The 12,430-nt window shown below is 40.6% G+C and overlaps 1 protein-coding gene across 1 annotated transcript; it reads right to left on the bottom strand.

The window, feature by feature from the left end:
- Positions 1-2,798: 2,798 nt before the first annotated feature.
- LOC137298528 (neuronal acetylcholine receptor subunit alpha-3-like) lies at positions 2,799-11,072 on the bottom strand. Its single transcript, XM_067830824.1, has 7 exons — positions 10,835-11,072; positions 10,357-10,523; positions 8,040-8,084; positions 6,578-6,687; positions 5,995-6,250; positions 4,357-4,633; positions 2,799-3,402 (listed from the first exon to the last, which is right to left on the bottom strand). Exons 1-7 carry the CDS (start codon positions 10,896-10,898, stop codon positions 2,972-2,974), a joined length of 1,350 nt encoding a protein of 449 aa, XP_067686925.1. The 5' UTR covers positions 10,899-11,072; the 3' UTR covers positions 2,799-2,971.
- Positions 11,073-12,430: the final 1,358 nt, after the last annotated feature.

The raw sequence follows: 12,430 nt of genomic DNA, 5'->3' as shown, positions 1-12,430 counted from the left end.
ATGGAAATCAGACATTTTTAGATAAACGTGACAGTAGTGTTGATGAGGCAAATGATGATTTTATAGGCATCATTGTCGAGCCTGCTTGTTGCACGAGGAAACATGTAATGAAACCTCTGCCAACGACACCGTTAAACTCCGAGGGTAAAAACGCACGAAGGGTTGCACGAAAATCACTAGGGAAATTTAGAAAATATCGTAAACATGAGACTCTCCCGTAAGGAAAGAGATGTATAGGATATATAAACGAGACTTGAAAAAACAAAATGTATATAGACAGACTAGGCAGTGCAAGGTTTTCACATACAACAACAACAACGAAAGCAGCGTATGATAAAGTAACAGCATGCGTACGTTGCGGTAATGATTTAACTCTTCTCTTGTTTTTTTTTTAAAAAAGACAGGGTTGTCCTCTTTTCCTTTTTTATCAGTGAATTATATTAAGAAACGGTATACATGGTGTCCAAATGCTTCCAGATCTAACAGAAATCTTTCTGTTTCTAATAGAAATAGTATTATTTGCCGATGATGTTATTCTGATATCAGAATCAGTTGTATGGTTTCAGACATAATTAAACATTTTAGAGCGTTACATAAAGACATGGCACCTATCCGTGAATACTGATGAAGCAAATGTAGTTACTTTCAACCTGTGACTGCGAGAAATCAGTATACATATCTTGGTAATTATAAATGTTTAATTCAACTATTATTTGAAAAAGAGACCCCCAAAACTTTTGTTAGTTCATTGTCAAATATTTTTTTAAGCTATTCGAAAAAATAATCTAATGGGGTGTAAAAAGTTTCTTGGTGTTTGACAGTCAACACCAACAACACCAACATGCATGGTATATGGAGATATCCCTTGTATATCAATTCTTATATTAGATGCATAAATACTAGTTGAAAATTAAAGGCATGCATGTATGAAAATAGACTACCTAACACGGCTTACAATATACTCGTTCATCTAGATGAGTATTTAAAGTAATATGTCCATTTCATGTAAGAAATATACTATTTTCTCATGGTTATGGTTTCGTGTTTCGTCGGTTGGTAAAGTGAATCTTTTTCGGATCAACTCCGAGAAACAGCTATAAATATGTTTTATCAAGATTGACATTCAGTTTTAGATAATAGCTCACGAAACGATTCCTACAGAATGTTTAAAACCCTATTCCAACCCGAAAAGTACCCATCACACTTAACATACAAAAAAGTTTAAAAATTCGACTGAGATCATACCTATGAAACTTAATGACTAATGAAGGAAGACGTATGTCCATCGACATCAAGCTGTATGTGATTGTATAATGCATGTATCTCTAATGTATATGGGTCGGAGGCCTGCAACACAGTAAAGATCTATGACTTTTGACAATCCCGATACGTAAGCAAAGGAAAGTGATACTGTTTCCCATCACGGACTGTGGTGTTGATACCTGCAGGAAGATAATCATTTGTTTCTGAACCAACGTTTTCACTATCATGTTAAATCTTTCCGTTGCCCGATTAGAGCCTGGTTGGCGTGGAGATATTCTTTAGTAATGAATTTCAATTGTATCTATGAACTGTGTCGCAGTTCCTCTCCTCAACCATTTAAAGAAGATGTGGTCTTCAGTGAAACTGACGGGCTTTTAGCGTTATAAAATTCTGTAAATATTCGAGTCTGGACCAGCAATCCAATGATCATCAGTATGAACATCGATCTGCTCCACTGGGAACCGAGAACATGTGTCAACCAAGAGAGTGAGTCTAACCACCCTGTTAGTCGACTCTTACGACAAGCACAGTCGCCTTTTGTGGCAAGCATGGATTGCTGAAGACGTACTCTACCTGGGATCTTCACGGGTTGGAGAGGACAAAGAAATGCGCTACGGCGCGGACAGATGAATATTTATCCCTGCAAACATAGACAGGAACAACAATTCCTGATCTAAGGACTCTAAATTAATTTTCAGTGGTATCGGTAAATAGAATGCTACTGAGATAGGATTCGATAATGAGGACAAGAGAATGAACACAGATCATTGTAGTGTGCATTGATACTAATGTGACACATGCATAACACATTGTGATACGTAAAAGTCGATATAGCTGGGTCATATCAAACATGATTTGTGTCAAAGTATATCTATTGGTACTTCTACATGTCTGTTTACATTCAAGAACAAAGTTTGTAATTCTTTTGAACTGAAGCTTCATAATACCAACATGTTGTGTTCGTTTACAACCCATTTCTACTGACATATTAAACACTATCAAATTTATGGCTTCTGCAACTGGATCTTTCTAATATATGAAGGTTGGGATTTCGAGAGCATTTGACAATGGGAATCTGGAGATGATGATGCGGGTGTGTAGTGACTGCAATGCGACAGTTGGCATCAACGACCACTTTGTAGTGAAAGGTGAGACGGGCTAAAACCTTTGGGTGATCACAGGGCAGTGCTATAAACAGGTGTGGGTTGTAAATACTTAAAGACATTATCTTTGTTATTACACTTTGTAGTAAAGTACGGATTCTTGTACTTTGGTTGGGTTGAGTCTCATGTGGGATTCGAACTGATACCGTCAGAGTCAGTCACCCTGTCGCCAGCACATGAAGTCATAATCCTAGTGTTCTCAAAAGTGCTAAAATCTGTACTTTACTAAGCAGGTGTAATCCCAAAAATAGACAAAGAACAAGTTGATATGATCGTTAGCTTGGGCAGGAAGTAACCTGAGACTGAGACAAAAATGAGAGAAGAACTCTTTTCAAAGTTCCAGTATGAAATATTTATGATGCAACAGAAGAATGGGGGTGTTTGTGTTTTATTTCAGAAGAGGTACATATTTGCTTGGTTTCCATTACCGATTATTACAAACGGTATGGTAACATTTAGATGAGTTTGAATGGGAATGAAACTATCGTTTTCTCCGGCAAGTAGATGGACAGAGGATCAGGCAGACCTTTGATCTTATCTTTGAGTCATACATGGTTTAGGTGACCGCCAAGGGGTAGGCAGATCATGAACACAATCGTGACTAGGACCACAAACATTGCGTATACTCGAAACCACATGATGTCTGACATGAGGGCTATTTCTTGCCATGAATAGAATGATGTTTCCTTCGTGGACGTATCGGTGCCCGGTGTATTGGCCTGGCGCTTGCTCGGATTCTGGTTCATTTCTGTGTCCTCGCAGGGAACGATTTTCACCTTTGAAGATGAGCTCGCTTTCTGTACGCACTGCTTTTCCGGGCTTATCCAGCCGGCCATGTTCGAGAGGACGGTGGAGACAAAAGCCCTTGCTGTTTTGGAGACGGGTGGCTTGGACCGCTTGTGAAACAGGTGTATATTGATGACGGTGATGACGGTCGTGCTTGCTCCAACAAACAAGATAAGTGCCAAATATATACCTTGAAAAAAGCGGAACAAGAGATATGTTACCATATGTCAGTCAACAAACATTTGAGTTAATTTAACAAATTCTACAGGATGTTCACCTGTGGTTTCTAGCACAATACTCTAGTAAAGCAATGTGACCCGTGAAGGTGCCCAAGAATAGGCCTTCAGCAACCCATGCTTGCCATAAAAGGCGACAAGGCTTGTCGTAAGAGGCGACTAACGGGATCGGGTGGTCAGGTTCGCTGACATGGTTGACACATGTCATCTGTTCCCAGTTGAGCACTGGAATGTCTGGTCCAGACTCGATTATTTACAGACCGCCGCCCTGTTGCTGGAATATTGCTGAGTGCGGAGTAAAGCTAAACTCACTCACTCACGCACTCACTAGTAAAGCAAGGTAGTCAGAGCACAGGCAAACTGTAGCGCAAATGGGCTGCGCAGCATAGAGAAAATGACCAGTCTTCTTGCATGTGGTCGAAACGAGCAAAGGTTGACAACGTACTTTCCTCGCTTCGGTTCGACAAAATATTTTTCATGTCAAAATAGAATATCGCCACCATCAAAGGTATACACCCATTTCTTCAGTGGGTTGTGCTCTGACATTTCCAACCCCATGCTGAACAATTACTCACGTGAAATTGTTTTTATTGAACATTTTAAGCGCAACTCGTGGTACATCAGACCGTTCTTGGCCTCCATTCAAATGTCTACAGCTGTGATAGCCAAGCATGGTTGTACACTTGGACTGGTGCAGCAAATGTGGCGGTTGCGCAATTCGGAACTAGAACAGGTTCTTGAATATGCGCTTGTAACCGGAAGTCTGATACCGGAAGAAAGCTGGGCCCCGTCTCGCATATCGCAAGCTGTCGCTCGGAAAGGGAGTCGGGAACCAGCTTAGTACCGGAAGCAGTACCGAGACTAACATTCCCTGCCTGTTGAGGACCACCTCTCTGATCGACACTTACCGAGGACGGAGACGGTGATGGACGTGGGTGGGATGTTTTCTGACACCAGCAACATCAGTACAGCGTAAGACAGCAGCACGGTGAGGGCGTAGCTCACCTTCTCTCCCGACTCAAAGGGTAGGATGAAGGTGATGACACTGAGGATGGAGGTGAGGGCGATGGGGAGGATGATGCTAAGGATGTAGTAGGTCACACGCCGCTGAAGATGCAGGGTAAAGTCCAGCTGTGAGAACGTCCCTTCAGCCTCTACCAGGGTCTTGGAGGTCACTGAGGTAGACTGTAAGTACCATACCGCGTGGCATTGATGACAAGCCTATTTGAACTATATATATATATATATATATATACCATATCATTTCATTCACGTGTGTGCTCAAAATATGCATAGGACCAGACGTACAGCTTACTCGAGTATACAATCCAAGGAGGATATCAGTCCCCAGAACAGTTAAACCTAGATCTTGACCTTGACCTCGACGATCCCACTAGTCTGAGATTGAAATAAGTGATCCAATAATTGTAAAGATTACATCGAAAGTAAGCTTTCAGCTGCTTACTTTCCCGACATGGCATAAGACATTTCACTTCAGTTGTGATCGCACATAAATATATAATGATATTTGCATACGTGATTTGTATATCTCCAGGAAACGACGTGGTGGGCATAACAAGAATCTTACAGTCTGGTTATTGGAAATTCGTTGTGACTACCGTCATGTCTTTAAGAAACGTTTCAGCTTGTGGCAAAAGTGCCCATGTAACCTATTCAGTCTACTCTCCGGTGATGGTGAATGTAAATATTTTACGAGAGTTTCACAAAACTACAGATAATAATACTATTGTCAGGCAGAGAGAGACCGAGAGAGAAGACTGTGTAATTTGGTTATTTTACGCCCACTCAGCGATATTTAAGTGAGTGAGTGAGTTTAGTTTTACGCCGCACTCACCAATATTCCAGCTATATGGCGGCGGTCTGTAAATAATGGAGTCTGGACCAGACAATCCAGTGATCAACAACATGAGCACAGATCTGCGTAATTGGGAACCGATGACATGTGTCAACCAAGTCAGCGAGCCTGACCACCCGATCACGTTAGTCGCCTCTTACGACAAGCATAGTCGCCTTTTATGGCAAGCATGGGTTGCTGAAGGCCTATTCTACCCCGGGACCTTCAAGGGTTCAGTGATCTTTAAACCACGTGACAGTTGCTTACATAATAATCCACAAACAATCCAGTGACTAGCAAATTCACTTTATCAGAGAGGACTGTTTCGCCCCGCGGCCATGTTTTTGGGTGTTTTTTTTTAGTTTTCTACTAGCATCATCACGGCGTGGGAGTGTGAATGATTGAATGAAGTAACTTTACAAAGTAATCAGCTCCCAGCGGCTCTGATGGCCATGTCGTTGAAAACAAAAGCTCATACAAGCAAGGTCAACGTCGGAATAACGTCTAACGACTAATATTCAAAATTCTCTCCATGGATTTGAAACAAGGTGTTTCAACGGCAAAATGAGCGGATGTTTCACCACACCACCTCCTTCAGAAAGGGTGGTCAAATATATTGAGAAGACTCAATGATAAAATCTGACAGACACATCTAGGTAAAGTATTTTGTTATGGGTTTCAGTCTGATTACCTTTAGATCCCATTCTCCATTTTCGCTGAAGTCGCCCGAGAAGACTTCAGATGATAATTGTGTGAGGTTAACTTCGTGGATGTTATAGCTCCAACTCGTGAGTTCTATTGTGCAGGTCTGGCGATCGAAAGGGTAGTAGGTGACGTCAATGTCGCAGGACGTAGAGAACAACCCTGGCGGTTCCCATGTCACCTCCCCGGTGTGCTTGACACGTATCAGAAGGTCATCGTCTTCGATGACACGAACTGCATTAACTCTGAAAGTGACAGCAGTATGATGCAGGAACAAAGTACCACTGGAAAATGCAACTTGATCAAATTCTGCACATGTAACATACAATAAAAAGTATATTCTATGTTGATATTTGTCACTAACATGCTTCCATAAAATGGTCTGCACCAAAAACAACGGCACCATATTTAACTCTAGGCAATAAAAAAGGTCTGGCTGTATACACACATTATGGTTTTGCTTTATTGTTACAGTTGTATGTATGGGACACAAGAATAGAATGATATTCATAACGCCAATGTACATGGACCTCAACAACAGAAAGACCTACAGCAATCACAGTTTGCCTTACGCATTATCAATGACTACTTCCGGTCGCCAGATGACCTTCTCTGTGTCAAACAAGTACGTGACATTTCCATGTGATGTCGGCGTCCACTGCAGGCGTGGATCTATCCATTTCTGAAGCAAGAACATCGCATTGTACATAGCATAGATGGATATCATTTCATTGTATGAAACTTCTGTCCTCCTTCACACTGAAGAACATTTGACACAGGTGGTGACACCTCAGGGAGGTTCAAAATGTTCTTCTATTGTCCCATAACGAAAAACGTTGCCTGATCGAACCCACCTAGAAGTTTCCAGAGAATATGAAGTATCCCCTACACTCGAGCCTTCTGCATTACCCAGAGTGTCAGAAGGCCGCTCTCCTGATCTGCGCTAAAAGATCATGAGGTACCAAACCGAGTACAATGGGAAGCCTGACGACAGTGTACTTGAGATGCAAGCACAACATTTAAAGGCGAGCATGCTTTTCCTGAATCTTGCCAATCACGTTGCTGTCCCATTATTTTACAGATTAAGATAGAAATGCAGCACAGAGGTTTCGATTCATCCTGGCACAGCTGGTAAGGCGCATCATCAACCTAGGGCCCCCTCTACACGCATTATTATTATTGCTGTTGTTGTTGTTGTTGTTGTTATTAATATTATTGAGACAGGTTTTGTCAATAGAATTAGTTGACATCATCTGTTTACTTTAACATTGAGTTCAACAGATTTAGCCTTTTTCCAAATTATTACACTTCTCTGTTTTGGTCTAAAATACCCATGACGTCATCCCGTTGTACTCCAAGTTGGATCAGTCTGTGAGGTGATGTTACCGATGTAGAAATTCTAGAAATACTAGCTGCAATTGGAGACATAGTGCCGAGAAAGGGGTGGTGGTGTAACCACTCAGTTAAACAGTGTCGATATATGGGATCTCTTGCCGTCGTAGGCGTCCAACCTTTTCATCACAGTAATGGTCTATCGGGTTGATGGATGTGACGTCATTTCCTTGCAATTGATACCGGAGTTTCCACTTGGTTTTGTTTTATTTTAGGTCAAAAGCTGATCATTTTCCCAGTGGAAACAAAGCAGAAATTCACTTCAATGTTTAATCGTCAATCAGCATGTTATTTTGGTGTGTGTTTTCTGTTCTGAAGCTGTACGTTGCTGAATAGCGAAGAAAGAATCTCAAAGTGAAAAGTTTTACAGGAAACTCTATCGTGACACCAAGTTAAAACGTCTTCATAACGTTGTGAAGAGTCCAAAACATAACGTTATAAAGTGGCGTAATATCAATGTTGTGCCATGGCATTAGCAGTCTACGACGTCTGCTAGAAAATGCCTTTCCTTGATACCGCACTGGACATGTTTCAGACGGTTCCAAGGAACAATGGTTTCAAGCAACTCGAAACAGATTTAGTCTGAGAGCTGCTAAAATCCCAGAGTAAAGAAAGTGAAGTAAAGAAGCGGAAGCAACTTACAACTGTAAGCCATCCTGTCGTCGTCATGGTCTGTCCTCTGGTGTTCTGCAAGAGAAGTCATTATTATTATAAGTTATCTCGTTGTTATGTTTCTTCTGAAATAGGGAGTAACCCAGTGCTCAAAACGTTCGGTCGTCACGCCAACGTGAACGAGTGAGTGAGTTAAAATTTACAGTCGCTTGCGCAATATTTCAGTCATATCGAGACTAAAACAGTTATTACTTTAGAATATTATTTTATAAATAAAGTCGTTCATCGAAGGGCAGTAAAACAACTAGTATATCACAGTAGGACAATAAAATTAGCGTGTAACTTTAAATTATATACTATTTAGGACATTACCATACACAAATGGGCTATACTAAGGACCATGGGACTTGCAATATCTTTGCAACCTGCATAGGCCCGTCATGGAAGAGACCCGGGTTCGATTCTCCACATGGGTACAATGTGTGAAGCCCATTTCTTGTGTCCCCCGCTGTGATATTTCTGGAATATTTCCTAAAAGAGCGCGAACTCTGACTCTTCTCAAATGTGTTTTTCGATACAAACGTGTTAATATTAAGTTATATATGAGTCATTTAAAGATTGCTTTTTTTATTTAAAAAAAAAACTATAACCGCACCTGAAAACTAACCCAAAGATACATAGAGTTGTTTTGACTGTCGAAGAGTGCACCTGGGCTCTACAACCAGTCGGATTACAAATGTCCTGGATTACAAAGTACTATCCCGTCTTCATATTATTGAAAAGCCAACCACAACGCAGCGCCCGAGTTTTAAGTAACAACAACAAGACAACAGAATCCTAACGCTGTCACTTTTGTGGCATAAAATATCTTTTTCAGCGAAATTTCTCGTTACTTCAATTGTTTTTTCGTTGTTTTCTAACATGAAAAAACCATAAAAACAGGCTAAGCGAATATCAACCAAGCTCGTCTCCCACTACCATTTCTGGCAATTTTCCCAATTCAGTCACGGAAATCCAAAACCCCATTCAGGTGTGTAAATTAACCCTCCAGTGACGTCACCCTGTTGTTCTCGGGGGACACTTGTTTTGTAATATCCCTCAAATTTCTCTTCCTCGGGCAATTATGTAAATAATGTCCCTCTGACCCGGGCATTATCTTAATAACATCCCTCTGGTCTGGAACTTTGAAATATTGCTTGTTTTTAAGATCGATACGGCTTTGTCTTTCTATCAATGAATATGATCGCGAAATATGACCCTATTGACAATTTTCAATATGTAGTGCTGACAGCTGGTTTCGAACCCGTAACCCTTCGCTTATTGATTAGCCGGTTTAATCCACTAGGCTACGAAGGATCGCCATGAAGAAAGAGATTGTTTCTTGGTATGAACGGTATGTTTCTCGCAAGACGTGTAGTGCGGGCAGCGCACGTGCAGGGCACGGTTAGCGCATGCGAAGCAGGTGCAATGTGAGTCCAAGACGAGAAGTCGGCTGCCAGTCTCATCCCCGTTTGATTACATCTGAGAAAACCAAATATTCAAATTGAATCTAAAGTATTGAAAAGTAAACCCTCTTCCCTTAGGAAATGGTAACGTAAGGGGACTTACTTTACAATAATGCCCACGGGTCATGTTTATATCCAACTTATAAACCGACCAAAGATATATGCTTTAGTTATAATTTCAATATTTGGTATTCACTGATGAAAGCAACTGGGATCAGACTGCCAGCCGACACCTCGCCTTGGTCACACTACCTGTGCCTTGTATGTGCGCTGCCCACAACTTGCAAGAAACGGTTCATACCGAGAAACAATCTCATTCTTCACAGCGAACCTTCGTAACCTGGTGGATGAAACCGGCAAACCAGGAAGTGAAGGGTTACGGGTTCGAAACCGTGTGTCGGCATTACGTTGAAAATTGACAATTGTCTCATGATTAGTTAATTGCCAAAGCAAGCGAGATTGTATCAGATTTCAGGGATATTACGAGACAAAATGTCCCATAACACCATTAGAGTGCTGTCACTGTCGGTTTATAACGTTCAATCAAATCACCCCTCTGTCGATCAAACACTAAAAATAACCTGCTGGAACCGTGTGCGAGACAGGCATTGTGTCGGAAAGCGCATCCCTAACCCCAAGTCATCATCATCAAACGAACGTTGATATTGTGTATAACGTAATATAAAATGTTGTATGACACTTATTCATGAAGTTTGTCTCGTGAATGTAAACGGTTTTAAAATGTCATGATACTGAAGAGGAGTAGATCATTACTATTACTACATCACCCCAAATCTGATAAAATGACCGTAAATGCACGCCTGTATAGAGTGGGATCTTACCAGGTCGTTGACGGTGAGTAGGTTAAACCGTATCTGAGTGTGGACCTGCCTGGCGGGTCGGACAACGTGACTGTAGTTGCTTCCTGGCCCGAGCTTCATCATCCGAAGGTTATATTCATCCTGAGAGAAGGACTGTTGTGACATCACCACAGACACACAGTACACAACTGAAAAGAATAACCATTTATCATTTCACCTTTAACGCGAGCACTACGAACTTCCAATTCAAGTAAGCATGTAATTACGGAAAAAAGATGAGACGAGAAGGCTATAGAGAGCCATTAAGACCATTTCCGAGGCCACTATGAACCAGAGCTGTATGCATTGCATTGCTGGCCACTTTCTCATGCAAAATGACTCCTTTAAACGTTTTAAACGATAGACAGTATCAGCTTGATTGTTCAATACACGTGAATGTCACACAATTTCCCTAAAAATAATCAAAGCCGTGAAAGACGCATTTCTGGTATGCTTTTACCCAGGACATGGATGCGTGGACATAGAGATAGGCGTGCCATGGTGTGTGAGATAACAACGGACATCTGTGTCTGACTGGTCAGGGTTGCTTTACAACATCCCTAGATCTGCACGTATACAGCTGTAAGATGTTGTGCTGTCATCGTGGTTTTTGTTTTCAGAATAGCGGTTACATACGATTCCTAAGATTTAGTAGAAGAATGTATTCAGTATAAAGGCAACAGGTCCAAGTACAATATGAATGGAAGATATGTACATACAAAGTGTTTATGTTCGCAACAGCAATATATGTGTAACATATATTCACAACATCTGTGTTTAAAATATATATGTACATATACATTTACAGTAATGAGCAGCATGAAAGCTTCTTTGGTGAAGTTTGCATAAAGAGATATAAATTTAGAGTTGTGATTTAGGAGAATATATATTAGTTTGTTATTTACATATTCAATATTTATCAAATATTGTAACCGCAACCAATTATATTTTGGACATTTTCATATACTATGTAACTCATCTTCTAAGATAGTCTTACAACATGGATCATTATTTACTGGGTATACCTTTTTTCGCATCAATATTTTCCATTATTTGTGTGTGTGTGTGTGTGTGTGTGTGTGTGTGTGCGTGTGTGTGTGCGTGTGTGTGTGCGTGCGTGTGTGCGCGTGCGGGCGTGGGTGGGTGTTTGTTTAATATCTGTTTTCATTGTACGGTTCCATCATTGTAAAAGTTCTTTAACTGGTATGGTAGAACTCTAAATATAATCTGGGAATTACAAGCTGAGTATAACATTCTTCTACCTTTTGAAACATTTGTGAAATAAATATATCACTGTGTACAATATCTGTTGAAATATCATGCATATTTAAAACCATAGATAAGTGAGTGGGTGTTAATATTTAATGCCACATCGGCAATATCTCTGCCATATCGTGACGAAAACAATTTATACAATACAAAGTGAAAACAGAATAAATACTGAGAACCACAGATATGTATGTAAAACTAGCGAGAAAAACTAAACATCCCAATTAAAGAAGACAATGCAGCGGGCTATAGATCGCCAACGACTGAAGGTGCATCATCATTCTAGAAGCCATGGGGACTTACATTGCTGCCTGCATGGACCCTAGCTGGAATTACACCATCCCTTCGGCCGCTGACTATTGTAGGAAAATTTAGACAACAGTTAAAATAACAAAAATGCTACGATTAAGATGTAGAAATTTATACTTTACTTTGAAAGTTCTGGGACCCTCTTACGTACCCTCTCAGGAGGACAATAATTTTACAGTATCACGTATGGTCAATGCGACATCATCGCATAATGACCTCGAAAAATCTGGACTGACAACCCAAGTATAACCGATATAGAGTTTATTTCATGTAATTTATTGATACCCATTTGGGTGTCAATCTTCGTTTGCATTAGATCTCAGATATTTGATCTATATATTTACGGCTTTATAATCAGAGTATGGGATTTGTTGAGTGCCACCTTAGTAGCAAAATCGACCATTGTGTTACCAGAGATTCCAACATGGCTAGATATCCAACAAAAGACGATGTCGCATTGTCCAGGAGAAAGATCCTT

Source organism: Haliotis asinina, chromosome 10, assembly GCF_037392515.1.
Source record: "Haliotis asinina isolate JCU_RB_2024 chromosome 10, JCU_Hal_asi_v2, whole genome shotgun sequence".
NCBI classification, from domain to species: Eukaryota; Metazoa; Mollusca; class Gastropoda; order Lepetellida; family Haliotidae; genus Haliotis; species Haliotis asinina.
This window is presented reverse-complemented; position numbering and strand designations above follow the sequence as displayed.